Here is a 25,076-nt window from a genome sequence, read left to right as displayed (position 1 = left end):
AAAAAAAAAAAATAGAAAAAACAGAGACTTGGAGGAAACAGACAATTCGAGACAGAAAAAAATTCCCCCAAATTATATTTATTAGTCTTAGAGGGATAAGAGAAGAAATTGCATTCGTAAAACAAGAACGGAATTTAATTTGTATAATGTGTAGTCAGGAGCACCAAAGAACTCTGGGAAATCAGAAATCTAAGAGTAGAAATAAAATAATCCGTGAAAGGGAGTAAGTCAAGAAAGTCTCTCATTAAATGGAGCAAAAGAAAAATTGATGGAAAATAGGAGAGGAGCTATATGAAAATTGCAGGACCATATGTCTGACCGTATTGAGAGAGATTTTAGAGAGTACTGAAAGAGATTGATAAGAATTAACGATGGGTACACAGAAAACAAAGCAAACACAAAAACAAAGCAATTGAGCACCACTTCAATAATGATTATGGTATAAATACTGAAACTTTATTTCACAAAACAATGGGAGGGTGCACATAAGAGAGGGTAGCATGAGCAAAGGATGCTGCAAGCATTATGTTTAAGCAAGAGGCTCTCTTTAATTTTAGAATTTGCAAACCTTCATGATGTCTGTGTGTAAATATGATGCCGAGTCTTCTACGTTCCATGTGGTAATATTAGTGAGGACTGATTTCCTGATGTAGTCATACGCTCCTTTTATGCAGTGACCTAAAATCATAAGCCAAAGTTAGGAACCAATCTTTGGAAACGAGTAGTATTTTTCCTTTTAAAAAACCCTCTAACTGATGACAAAATCAAAACATTGCCATTCTCAGGGCCATGTGCTACGTTACAAATATCGAGATACTATTAGCTTTTGCTATGCTAATAGTTGACTCAATGTAAAATATGGTTATAAATTTTTGCATTCTGAAGCAGATGTAGCATATGGTCCTCAGGCTTTTTATTAGCTTCCCACCTCAGCAAACTGGAGTACCCTTGTATTGCCTCTCCTGTGGTTCTGATAAGCTGAGCCTGGTTATTTTAGTGTCAACCTCCAGAATTTGGAACTTTGTTTCTTCATTCGCTTTGGTTGTCGAAATGTCACTTGATAACTTGACTGTGCATTTATGTGGACATTGATCTCAATATTGTCATTACCAAGGCTTTATGGGTTAGCCCTCTGGTATAATTCAGTTTCCACAAAACTGTGGGTTCTGATTTTTGACTAAACATTTCAAAATCAAACAATTTAATCAAATGTAAGAAATGATGAGTTAATGGAATTGATATCTCTTCCATGAAGTCCAATCAAATCCCATCTGTAAAGTAAATTAGCAACTGATCATCTCAGAAATTACAAATTCAGTTGCATGGTTTTCTATTTTAATTAAGGAGTTGAAATAACTTTCAATTATGAATCGATTTCCTTCTTTCGGAATTGTCTAGGCTGTTTAAACATTCTTGATTGGATTTCTCCTAAGATACAGTGCTCTTCTGAGCCACTTTTGATCCTTTAAGAGAGTTTACCCAGAGAATACAAAGCCTGAAAAGTTAGAGTTACTTTCCGAGTGGGTCAATAGTTCTGGTGCCCCCGCCCCTAACCAGCAAATCATATACTGCAGCCCTAAACTAATACCTAAATTAGGAAAGTAAAGGAAGTATGCAAACAAATGAAAAAAAAAATATCTTAAGAGTTGGTACTCAATCGAAAACTTTTAGGAAAGAGAAATCAGGAGAGAGCCACAATTAGATTTATATTTTAGGTGATCTCAGGTGGTGATGTGGAGATCAATAATAGTAATATAATAATAATAGCAGTTAATATTCTGAGTGCTTCCTGCATGCAAGTCATTGCCTTCAGTTCTTTACATGCTTCAACTTATTTTACATGAACAAAGTACAATAGTGTATCTATTTTACAGGTGAGAAACCCAAGGCACAGGTAGGTTAAGTAAATTGGCCAAAGTCAGCAAACTCGTGATAGCTGGTAGCCTGAGCCTTGCTGTGTGGCAAGATCAATCAGGAAGCTATTGTAGCAGTGCCCATGAGACTGGATGAGGGCTTCAACTATGCCTTGCTAACGCAGGTTCAAGCTCATAAAGAAACGTCTTCCAGTGTTGTGGTCATTGTGGGGCGTATTTGAGACTCAGTTAAGTTTTTAAGCGATAGTTGTGTTGTTGTTGTTGTTTTAATACGTCTTGACATTATTTCACTGGTGCCAACCTGGGCATTCCTCCCAGATTTGGGGGGTGGGGGGGAAACAAAAGCTCAATCATAGACTTCTCTGAGTGAAATCCTACATGGATGTGGTTTGGCTTCTTATCCAAAGAAGCACTTACAAATCACTCACTTGATCAAGGCATTAGTGTAAAGCTGCTAAAATTGAGCTTACAAGGCACATTCCACAGACAAAGCTTTGTTTGGGTCGCAGAATCACATAGATGAACTGAGAGCTAAAGGTTCAATTGAAATAAGGCTTGAAAAGTTACTCTCAGGGTGTGAAGATATAGCCAAGTTCATGTTGGTTTTGCTATGATTCCATGCCAATAATGGAGAAATTTGTGACCATTCAACATTGCTTGCTTTTACACTGCCATTACATTTAATGCTTTGATCAAAAGTGCTCGAACAGTGATATTTTTGCTACCAGGAAATTAAATCAAGTTTTAAGTCAATTGCCATCCTGATAGAGCCAAAACATTTCAAGAGTAAAGGCTCTATTTATGAGTTGCAAAGTTAACAGAACTTTCTAGAGTGGTACAAAAGTTACCAAAGAGCAGAGGGTTGGATCACTGAAAAGTGGCATTTTTATCTAGGGATTTTTCATTTATTCTCTGTGAGGCAGAGATTGTATGAACACCAGATGCCAATCACACAGCACCAGTGGATTTGCAAGATTATAAGACTGGGGGAAAGTGAAGGTTAAGCACAGGATACAATAGAGATTACTTATGGTAATGAATTGTATAATTTTTCTAGACGGGGTTGGATTAACGTTCATCCTGAAAAGAGATTACAGTAGTTCTGATTCTTGCAGTAAACAAGTATTAAGCAGATCATTTATGTTCAACATGTGAATCTAGAGTTCTGAAGAATATATGGTTTATCATATACAAGGAGAAAAAATGAACCCACTCCCTAACTGTAGGCATTAGATGACCTGGGGTTTTGTGAGGGAATGGAGGCAGTGTGCTCTCTGCCGCAAAGTTTCTTTGTCCAAGTGCAGCCTTGAAGAGATGACCAGAGAACTCAGTTGTCACAGTCCACTAGTACAACCCCATTTGTAAAAAGTACACCTCCCTTTCTTGGCTGTCACAGCAACCAACTCTGCCTGCCTCGTTAGTATGTCACCAGACCCCTGGTGCAAGTAACGGGGTATCCCAGGTGGCACCGTGTGTCCATATTTCGTGCAGTTACAGAGTCTGACCCCAGTGTCTGCTCTTCATTTTTGGAGTGTGGGTGGAGAGAGTGCTGCTTGTCCTTATGGTGGATCTCAGGCTGTTTCTCTACTCACCCGATTAGAAATGTTGAGCTCATTTTTAGAATCAGTCTTTGATTCATTTGTAGAGTGTATTTTTTCACCATCAACTACTTTTTAGAAGACAGTAACTTCTGTACATGGCTTTCACTTGAACCCTAAAATAGCATTTTTTTAATGTTTTTTTATTATATTATGTTAGTCACCGTACAGTACATCCCTGGTTTCTGATGTGAAGTTCGATGATTCATTAGTTGCGTATAACACCCAGTGCACCATTCGATACATGCCCTCCTTACTACCCATCACCAGTCTATCCCATTCCCCCACAGAATATACTGAGAAGGGCACATTGCTTCTGTGAGATTCTTCCCCAAAATGTTACCACCTTGATCTGATCGTGAGAAAACATCAGACCACCCACATTGAGGGACCTTCTACAAAATAAATGGCAAATACTCTTCAAAAGAAGTGTGTTTGTGCCATGCACGTTAGAAGATACCAGTTACCAGATCCCTGTAATTTCACCACCAGCAATAATGACCACTGACATCGTAAAATATAGCAGACCTTTCTTTTTATGTTTATATTCCTTCCCATATTTTTTTAGGAATACAGTATTATACTATTGTGCCTATGGGTTACTTAACTGCTTTATTCACTTAAAGATATATTGTGAACAATGTTCTCTGAAAAGTCAATATTGACTGACTGTGAGTCTCATATGGTGGCCTGTGGTGTCTCTGTCTGTGGAAAAAGACTCAAGGCAGATAATCTCACAGCCTTCACATCATGTCATTGCTTCTACCCACCCCCCTTGACCCTGTGAAGCCAGTGGGCACCATCAACTCAGTCCGCCAGGGTCTTTTTACTCAGGGAGTGACTGACTCCACATAAGGCTTTAGTTCCTCATCTTCATGAGTCACATTCATCCATGGAATTTTCATGGTTTTCTCTAACACACCTCTTGGTGTGATTGAGGATAAGAAATGTCTTGAGCAGGTTTTCAATGGATGAATAGAAGTGAATATGTTGTATTCTGCTCAGTACTACTTTCCCTGATCCTTTAAGTTGTCCATCAAAAGGCAGGGATCTGCTGACCAGAGTATATAAGGTGACTCTTAGGCTCCATACATCCACCATGGAGCCATCTTACTTTTGGCCCTGTAAAGAGTTCCAAGGCCTTATAAGGAAGCTGCCACACAAAGTATCCAACTTATTGCCAAAGGGGAACTCATTGCTGTAGCCAAAGTAGGCAATCTTGATGTTCACCTCAGTTTCCAATAGTGGGTTTTCTGCCTTTAGGTCTATGGACAATACCCTTTTGGCAGTAATCCTGTGCGGCAGACACTCTCTGGTAGAATTTTCCTGGGGCCTCTCTCTTCCTGCTGCCATGATCCACTAGGTAATTGAATAGCTCTTCCCCACTAGCATACTCCATGATAGGGTAGACTGTTCCTGTCTCCATCACTTCAAATAATTTCACAATGTTTGGGTGATCCAAGGCCCTCACTATTTTGACTTTATAGGTTAATAACAAAATTAACTCATTCATGATCATCATGACCATCTCTTTCCCAATCAGGATGTGTTGGGCCAACTTCACCTTGGCAAATATATCCTTACCAATGGTAGGTGCCAATGAGGGTCTTTTCCTCAGCAGAGATGGCCGAGACATCTGGCAGCATGCTGCACTTCCTTGGAGGCAGCATGCCCCAACCTCAGCTTGAAACAGGGAAAAGCTGGGGAGAAACCTGAGCCAGTTTACTTCAAAAGAAAATCACTTTGAAGGCTAACTTGAAAAACTGATCTTTACGACGGAATTGACATAGTGCCAGACAAAAATAAAGGTAAGCAAAACATAAACAAACTAAATTTTTAAAATGCAAAAAAAAAAGAAAAGAAAAAGAAGAAAAAGATTAAAAAGAATTTCATTTATTTATTTTTTTCACTTTTTCTTTAAAGTGAAAAAAAATTAATACACAAAACAGATAAAAACCCTACAGTGCCAAGGAAGAAACTAACTTTGGTCAAATCCCCTCAGGTCATTGAAAAACAGCTTCTTGAACTAGAAGGTACAAACTCCTCAGCCCCGCCAAAGGTCTTAAATAGATGCTTGGGTTCCCTTAACAATGGCTCCTTATGAGGTCATAGGAAGAAATGGGCCTATTGTGGCTAGGGGTGATCCACAGCAATTTTCTTACTTTTTGAATTCTAGAACCCTTTACCCTTTTTAAAAATTTTTATTTAAATTCCAGTTAGTTAACATGCAGTGTAATATTAGTTTCCGGTGTACTATACAGTGATGCAACACTTCCACACGTTACCCAATGCTCTTCGGGACAAGTGCACTCTTTAATCCCCATCTCCTATTTCATCCACCCCCCCCCCGTAACCATCAGTTTAGAACTCTTCACTCTTAAAAAATACTTCATTTTTATCAATTTACACACTGCCCAATACTGATAACCTTAGAATTGCCCATCTTTTTTTAAATGTCCTTAATTTTTAAAAAAATGGAAACTTGATATCAGTTTCCTGCTTAAATTTTGTTATTATATGTATAGATATCTATATGTGTATAGATATCTATATGTATATAGATATATATGCTTGATTTTATAGAGCAGTTTGGGGTTTACAGACAAATTGAGAGGAAATTGTAGAGTTCCCATATAACCCCTCCCCACCTGCCTACCCCTGTACTTTTCACAAATATTAATATCAGTATAGTGTATTTGTTACAACTGAGCCAATATTAATACCTTAATACTAATCTAAAGCCCTAGTTTACATCAGGGATCATTTTTGTGTTTTACATTATATGGGTTTTGACAAACGTGTAATGACATAGGGGCATCGTTATAGTAACATACAAAATAGTTTCACCGTCCTAAAAATCCCAGGTGCTACACCTATTCATCCCTCTCTCCCTCAGACTCCCGGCAACTACTGATCTTTAAATAATCTCCATAGTTTTGGCTTTTCCAGAATGTCATATAGTTGTAATTATACAGCATGCAGCCTTTTCAGATTGGCTTCTTTCACTTTGCAATATGTGGTTATGGTTCTTCCATGTCTTTTTGTGGCGTGATAGTGCATTTCTTTTTATCACTGAATAATATTCTACCAACAAGATTTACCACAGTTTGTTTATCCATTCACCAATTGAAGGATATCTTGATTGTTCCCAAGTTTTGGCAATTCTGAATAAAGTTGTTATAAACATTTGTGTGCAGGTTTTTGTGTGGACACAAGTTTTCAACTCATTTGGGTAAATACCAAGGATCACAGTTGCTGGGTCATATGGTAAGAGTATGTTTAGTTTTATAAGAAACTGCCAAACTGTCTTCCAAAGTAGCTGTACCATTTTACATTCTCACCAGTAATGGGAGTTTCTGTTGTTCCACATTTTTGTCAGCATTTGGGGCAGTTAATGTTTTGAGTTTGGCCATTCTAATAGGTGTGTGGTGGTACCTCTTGTTGTTTTAATTTGCGATTCCCTGAGAATATGTGATGCGGGGTAACTTTTCATCTGTTTATTTGCCATCTGTATGTCTTCCCTGGTAAGGTGTCTGTTCAGATTTTTTGCCCATTTTTAATTGTTTTTTTCTTATTGTTGAGTTTTAAGAGTTCTTTGTGTATGTTGGTTATTAGTCCTTTATCAGGTATTTGTTCTGCAAAGATTTCTCTCCCAGTCTGAAGCACGGATTTTCATTCTCTTAACAGTGTATTTTGCAGAACAGAATTTTTAAATTTTAATGAAGTTTTTTTTTTCTTTCTTTCTTTCATGGATTGTGCTTTTGATATTGTATCTAAAAAATCATCGCCAGCCCCAAGGTCATCTAGATTTTTCTTATGTTATCTGCTAGGAGTTTTATAGTTTGGCATTTTTATAGTTCGGCAATTAGGTCTCTGATCTATTTTGAGTTAATTTTTGTAAAAGGTATAAGAATTGTGTCTGTATTTGTATTTTTGCAAGAAGAAGCCCAGTTGTTCTACCACCACTTGTTGAAAGGCTATCCTTTCTCTATTTAATTATTTTGCTCCTTTGTCAAAGATCGGCTGACTGTATTTGCGTTCGTCTATTTTGGGCTTTCTCTTCTGTTCCACTGGCCTATTTGTCTATTCTTTCACCAATACCACACTGTCTTGATTACTGTTGCTTTAGAGCAAGTATTGAAGTTGAATAGTGTCAGTCTTCCCACTTTGTTCTTCTCCTTCAATGTCATATTTGCTATTCTGTGTCCTTTCCCTTCCCATATAAATTTTAGAATCAGTTTGTCAACATCCACAGAATAACTTTCTGGGGTTCTGATCAGGATTGCATTGAATCTGTAGAACAAGTTGAGGAGAACTGACATCTTGACAATATTGAGTCTCCCTACTGATGTGCATGGGATCTCTCATTTATTTAAATTTTATTTGATTTGTTTCATCACAGCTTTATAGTTTTTCTTATGTAGATTTTGTACATATTTTGTATACCAAAATATTTCATTTTTATGGGTGCCAATGTAAGTGGTCTTATTTTTTTTATGTCAAATTCCACTTATTCATTGCTGGAAAATAAGAAAGCAATTTACTTTTGTGTATTAACCTTGTATTTTGCTACCTTGTTATAATTGCTTATTAGTTACAGAAGGGGTTTTTTTGTTGAGGCTTTGAAATAATCTGTATAGACAATCATGTCATCTGCAACAAGACCAGTTTTAATTCTTCTCAACCTGTATACCTTTTATTTCCTTTTCTTGTCTTATTGCATTAGCTAGGACTTCCGGTATAATGTTGAATAGGAGTGGTGAGGGGGCATCTTTGCCATGTTTCAGATCTTAGCAGGGAAGTATCTAGTTTCTCACTATTAAGTATCATCTTAGCATTAAGGTTTTTTGTAGATGTTCTTTATCAAGCTGATGAAGTTTCCTCTAATACTAGTTTGCTGAGAGTTTTATTATGAATAAGTGTTATATTTTGTCAAATGATGCTTCTGTACCTATTAATATGATCAGATGATTTTCTTCTTTATCCCTTTGAGGTAATGAATTACATTAATTACATTAATTGAATTTTGAATGTTGAAGGAGCCTTACATACTGGGAATAAGTTTCACTTGCTTCTAATGTATAGTTCTTTCTATACACTGTTGAGTTCAATTTACTATTATTTTGTTGAGGATTTTCACATCTGTATTATGTTTATTGATCTACAATTTTTCTTTTTTGTCATGTTGTTGTCTACTTTAGTATTTGGATAATGTTGGCCTCATAGAAGGAGTTAGGAAATGTTTTCTCTGCTATTTTCCGTTAGATATTAGAGAGAATTGGTACTATTTCTTCCTTAAATGCTTGATAAAATTCACCAATGAGATCTAGAGCTGGTGCCTTCTGCTTTAGAGGATTATAAATTATTGACTCAATTTATTTGGTAGATGCATACTAATTCAGATTATCTGTTTCTCCTGTGTGAACACTGTGAAGGTCCTCATAAGTCTGGGCCCTTAGGAGATTTTATATCACAAGTTAGTCCTTGCTGAGTCTCCAGCAGTTAGTCAATTATCTTTTCAGTGTCTCTCTTAAAGTTTCCAGCAGCAGCTTCTGCTCCCAGTAAGCTATGATTTTCTGTATTCACCTGTCTCTGTAGCTTTCAGGGCAATTGTTTGCCGTGTGGCATCAATTCTCTAATGAATCTAAGAGGAGTTGTTGATATTCAGTTTGTTCAGCTTTTTTCTTGTGGTGAAGATGTGAGTGATGCCTTCCAAGCTCCTTATATAGATAGCAGGGAGGGTTGAAAAATAAAACAGCTCACACAAAGAATGGGAGAGCAAAACCACTTATGTGCCACAGCTTACAATGTATGGATAGCTGGAAAAACTAATCCTGCTCTATGTACTAGCTACTTTCAAATACTCTCAGTCTGAATGGTAAACCTCTAAGGTTGATATTATCATTAACATTCTCATTTTCAAGTTAAAACAACAACTGGGTGTCTACGTAGCTTGTATACTGGATTTAAAATTTCCCAGTATTAGATGTGCACAAATTTATTTTTCTATAACTGAACTCAAATTTCTCATGAGCCCGAATTTCTGCTGATGGCAGAAAACACTATTTCTAGTGAAAAGTAGTTCCAGTCACTTTGAGTTTAAAACTTGTCTCCTTTGGGGGGGCGCCTGGGTAGCGCAGTCGTTAAGCGTCTGCCTTCGGCTCAGGGCGTGATCCCGGTGTTCCGGGATCGAGCCCCACATCGGGCTCATCCGCTGGGAGCCTGCTTCTTCCTCTCCCACTCCCCTTGCTGTGTTCCCTCTCTCGCTGGCTGTCTCTGTCACATAAATAAAAATAAAATCTTTAAAAAAAAAAAAACTTGTCTCCTTTGGATATATATTAAATGAGAGTTAGGAGTCTCCCTTCCCCTTCCTTTCTGTTGATCTGCAGAGTCCCATTGTACAGATATTCATGTGGTCATCTTTGGCTTCCCAGCATGCCTTCTGGCTGGGACTTTGAGTGTGATCCTCCATCTCTGCATCCCTTACTCAAGTGTCCCCACTTGTTAACTCCCACCTCACTTCCAGGCAAAGCAACCCATGTGCTTCTGTGCTTCCTTGGCCCCACTTGGGCTCTCACGGAGGCTCCCATATGCCAAGACTCTGCCATGCCTTCTACCCACTCCTCTTTTTGGCTTTTCCATCTAAACCCTGCAAAGAAGCCCTTGCTCCCCAATATCCTGAAAAGCATGTTGATTCTCAATTATGCAGACTTGTGGGAACATTTTTAGTATCCTCATGCCTGCATGGAAGCCAAGGAAGAGTGGAAGAATAGAGAACGTTTCAAAAGTACAGTTCCGAGAGACAGTATGGACCAAATTATATTTTCCAATTAAGTAGCTTCTTTTTTTTTGATATTTTATTTATTTATTTGACAGAGAGAGAGAGACAGCCAGTAAGAGAGGGAACACAAGCAGGGGGAGTGGGAGAGGAAGAAGCAGGCTCCCAGCGGAGTAGGGAGCCCGATGAGGGGCTTGATCCCAGGACCCTGGGATCATGACCTGAGCCAAAGGCAGACACTTAACGACTGAGCCACCCAGGCACCCCCCAATTAAGTGGCTTCTAAAATAAGTCCAGGAAAGGTAAAACAGCAGCTTCAAAAGTTCTTTGCTCAACCAAAAGTTTGTTCAAAAGTCAGTATTATAGTCAGATACTGCAATGCACATCAGTTGTGTAGTTTCTGAAATTTTAACCACACACACGAAAGAAAATCTTTATTAATTAGGAAAAATTTTAAAAATATTAAGGCACTGTTACAGATATTAGATGACTTAATGCAGGTATTCTATGTCTTCAGAAACTTAATCAACACAAAATTTTTTTCTTGAATTGATGTACATATATAGAGGTTGCTCACCACTTAGAAGGTTGTTAACAATAACTCAGACTTCTAGCCTAGAATGACTCCAGGAAAAGTGGAATAGAAGGAATTACTTGACAAATATAGATTGCCTTGGAAAATTCTGGGCTTTGAATATCTAAGGGAACAATGTGTGACAGGTCAGTAGCCAAACCTTTTACCTATTCACTTAACAAAAGGTATAGCGTAAAGACAAACTGCTACTATCATTAGAAACGAAGTATTCTGTGTTGGTTCACCTCTTTAAATTTTATATGCTTCTTTTTAACCAAAGGGAAATATCTAAAACATCTCTTACATTTCGTAGCCATTTTATGTATTTAGACTTCTCCACTATTTGCTTCCAGATAAATTTGGACCGTACTTAACATTTTTCATAAACTTCAAGATGTGTCCCAGTATTTGTATGGAAGAAATTGCAAGTGGTAATAATTGTTTGTGTATAGAACTTGCTTTTAATCATTGAGAAACTTTGTAAGCTCTAATTTGTATAACTTACAAGATGTGTCCTTGTAGCGTCTTAAATAGTAAAGAGGGGGGCGCCTGGGTAGCGCAGTCATTAAGCGTCTGCCTTTGGCTCAGGGCATGATCCCAGAGTTCTGGGATCGAGCCCCACATCAGGCTCCTCCGCTGGGAGCCTGCTTCTTCCTCTCCCACTCCCCTGCTGTGCTCCCTTTCTCACTGGCTGTCTCTCTGTCACATAAATAAATGAAATCTTTAAAAATAAATAAATAAATAGAAAAGAGGATATTTGAGGAAGTGTGTACTTGTTGGAGTGGGATTAAGAGGGGGTGTGGACCACAACTTTTGTTTTTTGTTTTCTGGGTGTTTTTTGTTTTTGTTTTTCTTTGTTTTTTAGTTACCCACCATTGCTTCAGAACCTGTTCCTTTTAAGCTTTGGGACTTGATCATTCCCAAAAAGCATTAGGCATCCCATCCCCTCACTCAGGAGTGGGCAGTGGACATCTCATTTTCAAAGTCACAGAGCATGAGAGAGACAAATAGCTGTATTTACACTATGCCGTATGTCAGCAGGTCTTCCTGGACCATTATGGTGATGTCTTTCCTCTCTAAATAATTTTTACAAATATACTGATGAAGACAGATTTCTGTGGCCTCTCTTCTGTGGGTCATAAGTTGAACTAGCACTATATTTTTTTCCTGAAAATACACAGTTGTGACATGATGTTTCATAGTTTTAAGCTCATTGCTGCCAAAAGGAACACAGCTGTAAGAAATGATGATTCTGTCATCTTTGTAACAATAAAATGTCTTCCTAATGTGTTTCCCTAACTCTGAACATGAACTTAATATTCCCCTGGATTTCTGAGTTCCATCCTTTCCCCCCACGGAAATCCATGAAGAATACAGCTTTTGACCAAATGACAGAGCATAGAGGATGAAATTAGTTGCATTAAATTACGATATGACAGAAAGCCTTTCAAAATCTTTGTCACAAGGCAACATCCAAGCAACATTAAACAAAACAGGGTAAAAATAGACCAAGGTAGAGAGTTAATATTTTGAAAGGAGATTTTGTGAACTAAGATCACTTGCAAATTTTGAAAGCCATCGATTGGGAGCCTGCACGCCATGGCAATTTCTGACTTAGAGATCCTGCAGTACAATCATAGGTGTGTCTCTTGTTTAATCTTTGGGTATAGAATTAACCATTACTATACTTTTTGGTACACGTTTATATTTCTCAAAAAAGCAAGTCTCCATTGGTCAAGCTAGCATTTAAGAAAATAACAGGGAAAGGGAAGAAGCAGATGATACACATTTTTATGTGCTGTTTCTTGACTTCCTATTTCTAAGTACGTATATTTAAATAACAGCACACCTTTTGTAAATTAGTATAAAAGTCATTTGTCTTCTAAAAACAGAAAGGAGAGTTTTGATACCTATTTCCTTTTTTTCTGTCATACCTTGGGTTCATTTTGTGTTAGTTTATTTTTTTCCCCTGCAAGATCTGATGTTTAGTTTTTAAGTTTAATTCTACCATGTTGGGTTGTGGGAAAATAAAACTGGTGTTTTTTTTAAGATTTTATTTATTTATTCGACAGAGAGAGACAGCCAGCAAGAGAGGGAACACAAGCAGGGGGAGAGGAAGAAGCAGGCTCATAGCGGAGGAGCCTGATGTGGGGCTCGATCCCATAACGCCGGGATCACACCCTGAGCCGAAGGCAGATGCTTAACCGCTGTACCACCCAGGCACCCCAAATAAAAGCTTCTGATAGTCTTAATCTCACCACATAAAAGTCCATGTTGAGTATGATCATAATCTTGATCTTTGATTGGGTCTCGAGCTAGTAATATCTTGCGATTAATCAAAAACTGGTTGTACTGCCTATAGTGTAAGTCATCTTCACAGATGGATAGAGAATCATCAGAGTTCTCTTGAATATTTGTTTTAATCCCTTCTAGGATAAAATGGATTTGGATTTTTTTTTTTTTACTTTAAATCAGATTGAGCTCACCAAATAAATGAAGAAGAAGAAATTTTGAAGTCCAGTTTTTCTAAGATTGTAGGTCAAAAAAGAAGAAACTTGTTTTTTAACTCACAGTGTTTCAGTGTTTTCATTGAACATGTTTTATATGTTGTCTTGTAATTTAACAAATATTCCTATTGTTCCTATAAATTTAACAAATATTCCTATTCCTTTGTAGTTTGAATAAAAACTCTATAAAAGAATACAAGATTTACTTCATGGAAATAATGTTGAGGTTTTTATTGTTCTCAACAGCATTAAAGCTTTTTCAAGATTATTAACTGCCCCTCTTCTAATTATAGAATTCCAGTCTAAAGTGACATCTGATAGCAAAGAGCTTTACTTTGGCAAGTAAACTACCTGACATCTAACACTCAGCAAGAGCTCTCATACATAAAACGTTTACCAAGTGTGGCTGTCATTTCAGCCAGCCATTTGGGTCTTACAAGATACAATTTCTCAAGAACATTGCTCACCAAAAGCTGTGAATTGAACTGTCTACCCCAAAGTCACACATACTGGTGGGGTTCGATAAATTCATGCTTACAATTATATAATAACCATTAAATAAAATAATTGAAAAAAGTTACATAATTCATCCATTCACTTGTAGGCTGGATTAATAACCCATATGTATTAAAATAAGGACTTAATTTTTTCTTGTTTGTTTGTTTATTTTTCTTATAGGAGACCTGGTGAGCCTCCACTGGTGAAAGGCTGGCTTCCTTACCTTGGAGAGGCCCTGAAATTACAAAAGGATCCTTTAGGTTTCATGAAAACTCTTCAAAAGCAACATGGTGACACTTTCACTGTTCTCCTTGGAGGTAAGCAGCACTTCTATAAGTACCTTCCATAAATCATAAGTTCTCAATTGTTCCTTGTTACATTTTTCTATAGGCAAAATATGGAATATTTATATTATTTTGTTTGTAGACTATTACAAAAGAAAACTATGTTTTTGAGTACAGTGATTTTCAAAGTAAAAAATGAATTATAAAAATCTTGAGGGTACCTAGGGAACCCTACTCTCCTGCCATCACCTGTGATTTTGGTTTGGTTTGGCTTGGTCTGGTTTTAAGAATGATTAAAAGGAAAAAAAAAAAAAAAAAGCCGGAGTGTATTAACAGGCTTCATTTTGTAGAGCAGTTTTAGGTTTAGAGAAAATTGATCAGATCTGAGATTTCCCATAAATCCTGTTTCCCTTCATCAGAATTCTCCTTATTAAATCCTAATATATTATACCCCATACTCTGTTGCAGCTGGTGAGCCAATGTTGATATATTATTAAAAGTCTGTGGTTTGCATTAGGGTCCACTCTTTGTGTTGTACAGTTCTTTGAGTTTTGACAAATGTGTGTCATGGATCCATCATTCAATGGACATTATTCACTATCATAGGGAATAGTTTAACTGCCCTAAAAATCCTCTGTGTTCCACATATTCATGCCACTTTCCGCCAAACCTGAGCCCCTAGCAATCACTGCTGTAGAATGTATTTTTAATTTTAAAAAGTTTATTGTGCTTTTAACTTGAATAAAATGCTTGCAAAATAAAAAAAGAAAACTGCAGCAAGATCACTAAACATCCCAACATCACAGGGCTGAGAGGGAAAGTTGGACTGTTCTTCACTCTTCCTCCTTGAAAGCCCATGTTGTCCAGCTGTATCAGCTATCTATTGCTGCATAACAAACCTCCCCCAGATGTAATGCCTTAAGCCACAGTCTTGCCTGAGTCACTTTTGTGGCTTGAGTCATCTGGCTGCTTAACAGGGACTGGATGTTCCAAGATGGCCTCATCACATACTTGCCTGGCTGGGCTTCTTTGTACACATGATATTTCATTCCCAAGATGTCCTTACATGACAGCTAGTGTTTCAGGTAGGTGAGAGGAAAAGCTGCAAAGCCCCCTGAGGCCTAGGCTGAGCTATAACAAAACCTCGCTTATCTCACATTTTATTAGAGCCATCACAGGCCAGTCCCAGCTCAAGGGTAGGGAAGTACACTCCACCACTTCTTGGGAAGAATGTCAGAGTCCCATTGCAAAGGAGCACATGTAGAGAGAAAGCATTTACTGTGGCCATCTTTACACACAGTCTTCCACATGAGCTTATCACTGAGCTAGCTATTCCTTTTCTTCACTTTCGTAAGTCCTATGTCCCAGAAGTCAGATCTCTACAGACTAGGTTATCTACGTTTCTTTGACTTCTGATTGGGCATACTGGTGGGAGGGCAGGAAAGGCTGCGTTCCAGGTCCCCACCTCTTATTGGGCTCTGACAACACAGTTCATTCTCCTTCATTTACTTCCCAAGAAAAATGAAGGCATCAGGTATAATCTCACTCAGACCCTCACATATCTACCAGATATCCCTGTGTCTCCCAACTATCCCCACTACCTCTTCTCTAATTTCAAAGAATGTTTAAGAAAATCCATAATCTGTCCACATGACCCTTACTTTCTGCCTCCACAGGGCTGGTGTTTATTTATTCCTCCCACACATATACTTCATTTATTTTCTCTCCCTTGGATCCTTATCTGTAGCTTAAAACCATGCTTCTCCCTTATTTTTCTTCTAGTTACCTTTCTTTTTTTCCCTCTTTTTTGCATCCCAGTTTTTCAAGAGAGTTTCCTACATTTGCTGCCCATACTTCTGTCTGCCTTGCTGAGGCCATTAATGGACCTTCACCTGACTAGATCTATTTGGCTGGACAGTGCATGTCCCTCATTCCCTCTTAAAACACCCTACTCCTTCACTCTCTTGACTCTGCACCTTCTGGTTTTTTCACTGACTCTGAGTATTCCTTATCTGGGTCATCTTTACTTACGCCCCTTTCTTTGCTCAACCTTTTTATCTTCCTCTAAACTGCCTTGAGATTTCATGTTCTATTCCTAAAGAATTTAGGTAATTTCCTCTTACTGTAATTACTTTATTGAGTGTCAGAAGCAACCTTTTGTGCAGAGAGCAACTTCATTTCAGTTCCGCCATTTTAATGTAATGGGGAGAAAAAACAATGATCCAACTGGATGACATTGTCAGCATGGCTGAGTTCTCACATGAACAGGCAATATCCGTTTCCTCCCAGCTTACTCCTTTGCCTGGCAAGTCTCTCCCAACACTCTGATTTCAGAAAAATTGAAATGGAAAAAAAAAAATCATGCATCTCACAGCAATTGTAGACTAATCCCCACAAAGCCGCCCAAGATCTGGGCTCCTCCTACCTCTCTGGCCTCATCTCTTGCTACTGCTTGCTTTGTGCTTAATGCACTATTAGTGCACCAAATTGTTTGAAATTTACCCCTCACACACCATGCCCTTTTCTGCCTGTGTTTCCTCTTGCTGTTTTTTCTGCCTGAGTGCTGTTCTTCTCTTTGTGAGTCATCCTGAAAGAGGACTGACATGGATTCATCTTTTGAGGCCATAGTCACAATATCACTTCCTCCCAAAAGCTTCACTGACCATCTCTTCTCCCTGGTTATGTTTGTCGCCTCTTCTTCAGGCTCCCATCACTCTCAGTATCACTCTGACATGGCATTTAATTAATTGTGAATTTATTGCTAATTTATTTGTCTATTTCCTTTCATTATTCTTTAGTTCCTCTATTGCCAGCATTTAGACCAGAGCTCAGCACTGATTGATTCACAAGAAATATTTGATGAGGATATTTCCAATACCTTAGAGCCGATGAAATACTTACTCTAATACAAATAAAGGCCATAGTTGGTGTTTTTATTCTAAGTGAGCTTTTGGCTTCATAATAGCAAAACTCTATTCTTCACTTTAGAAAAAAAATAAGTCACTCTTACTTTTAAAAAATTAAATTTGATGTTCTAATGAGTAGATACAACAAATTAGCGAACCTTTTGGTTTTCCCTTTTAATACATTATACAAAAGTAATCTAAGCTGATCAAGCAGAAACTCGTGGTGAGTTGAATAATTTTATTCACTGCTCAAAAAATAACCAATTTCTGCTGATACTTGATATCTTAATCTTAGAAGCTAAGAAGCTTGTTGAATTTCTGATGTCCAAATAATTTGACCATGGCCATGTGTTTGAACTCAACAGTCCACGAGCCCAGGTTGAGTATATACTACCACTTCCCTTTGGCTTCTTACTAGAGTTTGAATAGATTCCTGTCAAGATATCCTGTTAATGTATGTGGTTCTAATGATCAGTTTGCAATAAATAGCGCCTTTGGAAAAAATGTGAAACGAGGAACCAGAGTCTTCCACCCTTGTCCCATAATGTGATTTCAGTTAGTGTATGTTCTTGCATGATGAGCAAATGATTGTCATCCCAAAAAGTCTCAAGGGACACAGATGTCATCTTAATAAAGAAATTGAAAGGTACATCTTTTCATGAGAAACCACGTAAATTCGTGACCTGTCACAGAAAATAGTTCTCTAATTGGTTTTGTGTGGTGGTGCAGCAGAGTCGTTTTCCCTAGATGTCACCCCAGCGAAGCACCACGGTACGTCATTGTCAACAGCTAGTGAAATCTCCCTGATAAGAAGGGGACTGCGTAATGTGGTCATCTCATAAAATACAAAGTTGGTTCACATTCCTCTTTCCAACAAATATTTTCAGCTTGACCTTCTGAAAATTCTTTTGAAGAACAAACTAAGCATGGATATTGAAAGCTTATAATTATGGAAAATCTCTTTAAAATCCAAATGTATCTTATATTTGCTGACAAGGCATTTCTAAATCTAAATACTCCAAATAGTTGTTCTGAATTCCCATGGATGTTGCCCCTGTAGAGCACCAAATATCTGAGATGAAAACATCAAAATTCAATTTATATGCATCCAGATGTCACACTTTTTATATATAAGACATCAGGATGAGTGATTTAATTTTTTTACATTTTCTGATGTACTTTGCATCCTGTAGCTCCGCCTTCCTAACAGAAGTCATTTGGAAAGAAGTAGAAAGGCTGCTGAGTTAGGATCTTGTGCAGGTTACGCAGGAATGCTAGAGTTCAAATCTTAAGCCCCAGTCAGCTCTGAAAAGGGAAGAGAATAAAATTATTGGCAAGGAAGACATTAAAAATGTTGACCCCATTTCAAATTTACTGCTCAAAAAAGATGATTTTATATGTTACATATTATATATTATATACACTATTACATATTATATATATTTATATTTTTTTGCAGAAGTGAGCCCCATTTTGATATTTCTATTTGAGACAACGGCAAACTCTGAAATTCTTTAAATCAATATTTCATATCAACTACTGACAGCATTCTTTTCTCTTTTGAAAACATGGCAATGGATATTGTTTCTACCTTGTGATCTTGGTAAACTAGGCGAGCTGCCTATCGACACTTGGTATTCATTTATATAAAATCACACCGGAGCAAAAGTTAATTTCGCTCCAAGAATATGTGGCCTTCAGAATAACTTCAGATTTCCTTTGTTAAGAAATTTAAATTCATTTTATGAATGTATATGTGTTTCCCTAACTGTCTGATTAAAGATTACAAAGAAACTCTGGTTTTGCATCTCACATTAGCAGATGGTGGACAGATGGTTTAAATTAATATTAATTTTGGAAAACTTAGCTTAAATTGTTTATACTGAAGATTAAAAGTTGGAAAGCCAACTAACATCTCCAGGGTTATTAGTACTTCCAAACCCACTTGAAAAGTAAAATCCAGAAAATCAAAACGTCTACTTTTAAAGCAATCCACATCTTACTCAGAACGATAGTTAATAAAACACAATGCCTTGAGGTCGAAGAAATTAAAATAAGAATGAGAAAGAGAAAATACAGATCCTGGAGTATAAGAGTGAGAATTTTATCTACAAATAAATTGATTTTAACTAATCAGTAACGATTTTTTTAAAAAGAACCTACATGCAATAACCACTCATTAAAGAAAAAAAACTATTAATAATTGGCTGCTAACTGGAACCAGTTTTTCTACATTTAGCTTTTATTTCTTTTAGTTGAAATAAATCTCATAGTTTCTTCCCATATCCTTCCCCCCGAGGAGGAGAGAGAGGGGAATGTATGTGTATTTGTGACAAATTGTGGACAAAAACCCTCACACGCACACAGCCTCTATTTCAGTAGGCCAATGGCCAGTAGCTTATGCTGTGTTGGCTGAATACAGTTTTATCTTTCCACTTACATTTTAATGAATGTAGAAAATAAGTAGGAAAAATTCAAAATATTCCCTAAAAATTGTGTGTTTTACAAACTGAACCTTTTATACATTCTCTGCATTTTAGTGGCTAATTTAAAATAACCCTAAAGATATTTAGCAAAATCTTCTCATTTGGTGAAAGGAGGAAAGTATGAATCACCACCTGTGAAAACACATAGCTTTTGCCTAAAATTATATCTTTTGCTAAATGAGAGAATTCACTCTTTTTTTTCAATTATTTGTCAGGCAGATGCTGGCAATTTTATTTAATTAAGATGCTATGGTAAAGCAGGTGTCATAAAATATGCTCCAATCCGGTTGAGTCCTTTTTGCTCTCCCTAAGGGGAAAAAATCCAGCTTACTTTATAGATGCAGCTTTGGGATCTGACCAGAATGAATAGCCACTTCTAGCTTTACCCTCATTCCTAGATTGGCTCACCTTATTAAATAAATCAAGGAGAAATATGGTGAATAAAATTCAAGACATATGATTTATTTTTAGAAAAAATATCATAGCACATGTATGTAAATGTATATTAAAAGCTTAAATTGCTTTAAAATTGTAAAACAAGAACACATTATCCTGTTTCAGGAATTAGGTTGAAAATTTTTCAAAACTTTATTCTAAACCCTGTAACACATTGAATTTAATTTCTATGATGCTGTTTGAGCTACCAATAAATAACAAGTGAGGCGTTGTTGGTCTAAGAAAGTACACTCACATACATGCACACACACAGAGGAATGATAAAATGAAGAGGAAAGTGTGAATGAGCCTACAAACTTTAATGGCTATTAGTTGTTTTCTAGAAGGCAATTGCATTACAGTTGCATTACAGTTTGTAGGATCATCTGAACTTCATGTGTGTTCTTTGGAAAGAAAGATTAATTAAATGCCATTATGAAATACTATTTGCATAATACTTAAAATCAGGAGTCTTAAAACAGCATTCTATTGAGAAGAAATCAGCACTGTGTGAGGAAAAGAACAGTGCATGGGGAGTGACTTCCTGTGCAGGCTCTGGAGGGAGCAGGGGAGAGCTGGGAGCTCTCCAAGGTTCCACCGGTTTTGAGAGCCCTACCAAAGTATGATTATGTTCCTCACTATGCTGCGTTTAATCACTTCAGACCCTGTCAAAAATAAAGACTCATAGGTCCCACATCTCAACCTTATGAATCAGAAGCAGGCAGGAATCTGTATTTTTAACCAGCACCCTATGTCTTTTAGTTGGGTAACTTTGGACAACACTGATCTATGAAAAGACCAAATGTCACCACCTCAAAGAACACTTGCTGATAGGTAACTCTGGGCAGACCAAAGCAGCTTTCACTTTCTGCTTCCCTTACCTTGTGTTCACACCTCTGCTAGAATTATTTCTTTACATCTTTTTATCTTAAGAAGAAAGAGATCCAAACAAGTATCTGAAACTCAGTAAATGTTGACTATAGGGATGAATGTCCATTCACAATGCATGAATGGACAGATTCTCATCTGGAATCCTGTTTTAGTCACAGATCAGTAGGTAACCTTGGACATGTTACTAAATCTCTATGAACCACTATTTTCTCATCTATAAATAAGAAAATGCTGGCATTTGTGGGGCACCTGGGTGGCACAGCGGTTAAGCGTCTGCCTTCGGCTCAGGGCATGATCCCGGCGTTATGGGATCGAGCCCCACATCAGGCTCCTCCGCTATGAGCCTGCTTCTTCCTCTCCCCCTGTTTGTGTTCCCTCTCTCGCTGGCTGTCTCTATCTCTGTCAAATAAATAAAATCTTAAAAAAAGAAAAAGAAAAAGAAAATGCTGGCATTTGTGATTTGGTATTAGTATCACACTAAACATTAATTCATGAGTAACTGCTTCATACCACATCTTCATTTGTCTGAGTTGAAATTATCATATCCAACCAAAGCTAAGATGATATCAAGTATGAAATGGCTCTCTGTGAAGTGTAAATAATAATTTGATTTGTTTGTTTGATGTTTGTTTTCTGTTTGTATTTTTAGGGAAAATATGAGAAATATTTAAGTCAAAGGATCTGAGGATATTTCAAGGGTAGTTTAAATATTTGGATATTTAGTGAAAATAAAAGAGTATCTTTTTAAAAGTCATTCAGAACTTAAGAATATGAGAGTTTCTCCCACTGCCTTGCATTTTTAAAGGAAACATGTGGGGACTCTGAACGAACAGATTTTTATTAAAGTTTGCACCTTCCTAGATGTTAGTTATTCAGGTCTTTGTAATTTTGATTAAAATATTTTCAAATTTCGGGTATTTTGTTTGTTTGGTTTGCTCCCAACTGCGCTCATATTCTCATTTATTTCTTTTAGGAAAGTATATAACATTTATCCTGGACCCTTTTCAGTACCAGTCAGTAATGAAAAGCCACAAATTAAGCTTTCGGATATTCACTAATAAACTATTAAGGAAAGCATTTTGCATCGAGAAGTTGGCAGCCAATGACGACCTGAACGATGACCTTCATGGCTGCTATCATCTTCTACGAGGGACGTCTTTGGATACACTCACAGAAAACATGATGCAGAATTTAAAACAAGTTTTTGAACTCCAGCTATTAAAAACCACCAATTGGGACACAGCAAACCTGTTGACATTCTGCAGCTCAGTAATATTTGAGGTCACGTTCACAACCATATATGGAAAATCTCTTGCTGGCAATCGGAAAAAATTTATTACTGAGCTAAGAGATGATTTCTTGAAATTCGATGACAAATTCCCATATTTAATATCAGACATACCCGTAGAGCTTCTAGGAAATGTCAAGTCTATTAGAAAGAAACTTATAACATGCTTGACATCAGAACACTTAGCTAAGACACAAGAATGGTCAGAAGTTGTTCAAATGAGGCAAGATATCCTGGAGAAATACTATACGCTTGAGGACTTTGAAATAGGAGGTAAGAAACTTCTGAATGATTACTTGTCTAAAATTAAATAATTTACAATAGACCTTTGAAATAAAAAGACAAAATGGTGACCTTGAAAATTTTTATGCTCTTTCTAATTGGCTAATGATAAAATGTTTTACTCTGAAACAACCCTCTGTGATAATTGATTTTTTTTCCTTTCTTTTTTTTCTTTTTTTTTTTTTTTTTTTTTTTTTTTTTTTTTGCTGAGGTGGTAAAACAAGATATTTAATGGGGATAATGAGAAAGAGTATAACTAAGCTGCATTTACTCCTCTTATCTCGTCCCCCACCTCCCCACCCCCCACACGCACATTACATTTTAAACTATTCTCATTAAGCAGAAAATTAGACTTCAGAAGCCTATTGGTCCTCATTAGCATGCACTGATCCTTGGCTGGGTCTGTGTCCTAACATCTTTTAATTAGCACACTGCAAATCTAATCAGTGTAATAAACGCTATTAATCTTCCTTTTCACTTATTTTCTCCCAGCACATCATTTAGGCTTTCTCTGGGCTTCTGTGACAAACACTATTCCAACTATGTTCTGGGCGATGTATTACCTCCTACGGCACCCAGAAGCTATGGCAGTGCTACGTGACGAAATTGACCATTTGCTGCAGTCAACAGGTCAAAAGAAAGGGTCTGGATTTCCCATCCACCTCACCAGAGAACAATTGGACAGCCTGGTCTACCTAGGTAATTTATTTTTATCTGTTATGAAGAAAAGAAGGTACCTCTCTGCAAACTCAGTTTATCACTCAAAGCTGTTTACCAAGAGGTGGAGGACACAGCTGCCTAATTGACATAATAACACCCATTTACATCAATTATAAATTATGTAGTTTATAGCTGTAGATACTCTCATTACATGTAAACATTAAGGCCTAGGTAATTAACTATGCAAGGTATGCAAAAGGCTAACCCAAAGCTTTGCAATTATTTGAAAAAAAAGTGTATGCCTATTAAGTCATTTGATTCTGAGCATCTGTTGGTGTGCTAACCCTTTCCAAACACTGCTACACTATCTTGACAAGAAAGGTATTTGGGGATTGAAAAAGAAAGTATTTCTGAAAGGCAACTTGTGTACAAGACATATTTATTCTTCCCTAAAATGGTGTCTATATTTTCAGGCAGAGGTTAGGATATTTAATACAGCTGGAAGTGTAGGATTCTCAAAAATGTGGTAGAAGTGATTTCCACTGGAACTTCTTGATTTAAATGTAGTTGGCAGCGGGGCGGGGGGGGGTGCGGGGACGCAGAGGGTGGGGAGGAAGAAGGTAGGACAAAAAGGAAGACAGGGAGGAAAAGAAGAAGAAACAGCTACTAATTACTCCGTGTGAAATGTCAATATTTTATAAAATATTCACTGACTCGTGAGATTTGCATGGTCACTATTTCAAATATGTTTGAGGTCAGGAGTTGACTCAGTTTTCCATTTCTACATAGACCTGTACGCCAGTGACGTGAGCTTTTGATGACAATGGATTTCATTCTCCTTTACTGGCTTTGACAAGATGCTTCATATCTTTATGTGAATAAACTTTAGCTCCTCAGGTTAAATTCCATATCAATGAGTTATTCTCTGTCCCTTCCAATATTGACATTTCCTCCTGCGGTATTCTTTACTATACAATAACCCAAGACCCTTTGGACGCATGTAAGAGTAAGTCTTTATATATCTCTGTTGCTTCACTCCTCTGATAATGTAGGCAAGTATTTTAGCCTATGTTGGCCTCAATTGTTTATCTTTTAAGTGTGTACCACGTTCTTTGATAGGAACTTCTGGGAGCAAAGAACTTACAGATTTTCGGTAGTGTTGACTATCGGGCAACATTAAAAGGAATGGCCCATGTGTTCTAGAGAATGTTCCCACTGAGTAAGCTAAGACCCATCAGAGACAATAGCAGAAAGCCAACTGACAGTTGGTTAGCTTGTTCAACCAATTGGGATAGATGTGTCACTTTCTAGTTTGTTGTTTTTAGCGTACATTAGCAAAGTCATTTTATATTTGCTTAGTGAAAGAAAATAATCCCAACATTATTAAAATACAAATATTTTGGTTTTCTTTGCAGAATTATTGGTGAACAAATCCAAAAAAATTGCATAAAATTCTGGGCAGTAACTTGGATACGCAGTATTTTCAGGGTAGAAGATTTATAGTTCTATGAAAATCAAGGTTGCCTCCCATGTATTCAAGTGATTTCAGTTGTATTTTTTGAATCAGATGATGCCTACTGGAATGTAAAGCAAATAAACTTAAAGGAATAAGTGTTTGTATTCTGTACACAGTTATTACTTTTAAAAATGTAATTGAAATTCATCAACTCTCTTCTTACTCTCAGTGTCTTGTTGAAAGAAAAGATCATTTAAAATGACGGCATTGAAACAGAATGTTTAAGTTTATTTGACCAGAAGAAATGGCAAGTTCCAGAGTTATAGTTTAGGTCCGTTTAAGTCCATAGCTAGAGCTAGAGATTTTCATGCTTGGAGCCCTCGTAAATTTATGGCTCCCTTCTCATCAACAAATGAACAATAACGATCCCAAGAGAGTGTAGATCGACCTGGATAAAGGCAGCACCTTCAGCAGTCTAGGAAAGGTGGACGTCTGTTCATCGTGACCTTGGTTACCAGCAGAGGCCAGTGTTGTTCATTATGAGAATTTAATCTTCTAG

At 37.2% G+C, this 25,076-nt stretch overlaps 1 protein-coding gene across 3 annotated transcripts in view; it reads left to right on the top strand.

Moving 5' to 3' along the window:
- The window catches only part of LOC100477302 (cytochrome P450 7B1), a 176,172-nt gene that overhangs the window by 130,945 nt on the left and 20,151 nt on the right, over window positions 1-25,076 (top strand). For all 3 annotated transcript variants that reach the window (XM_034668132.1, XM_034668130.1, XM_034668131.1), the window contains 3 exons: window positions 14,010-14,146; window positions 21,805-22,392; window positions 22,894-23,100. In XM_034668132.1, coding sequence (XP_034524023.1) covers window positions 14,095-14,146; window positions 21,805-22,392; window positions 22,894-23,100 — 847 coding nt within the window. In that variant the 5' untranslated portion in view covers window positions 14,010-14,094. The remainder of the gene's footprint in view (window positions 1-14,009; window positions 14,147-21,804; window positions 22,393-22,893; window positions 23,101-25,076) is intronic.

This window comes from Ailuropoda melanoleuca, chromosome 9 (assembly GCF_002007445.2).
Source record: "Ailuropoda melanoleuca isolate Jingjing chromosome 9, ASM200744v2, whole genome shotgun sequence".
NCBI classification, from domain to species: Eukaryota; Metazoa; Chordata; class Mammalia; order Carnivora; family Ursidae; genus Ailuropoda; species Ailuropoda melanoleuca.
This window is presented reverse-complemented; position numbering and strand designations above follow the sequence as displayed.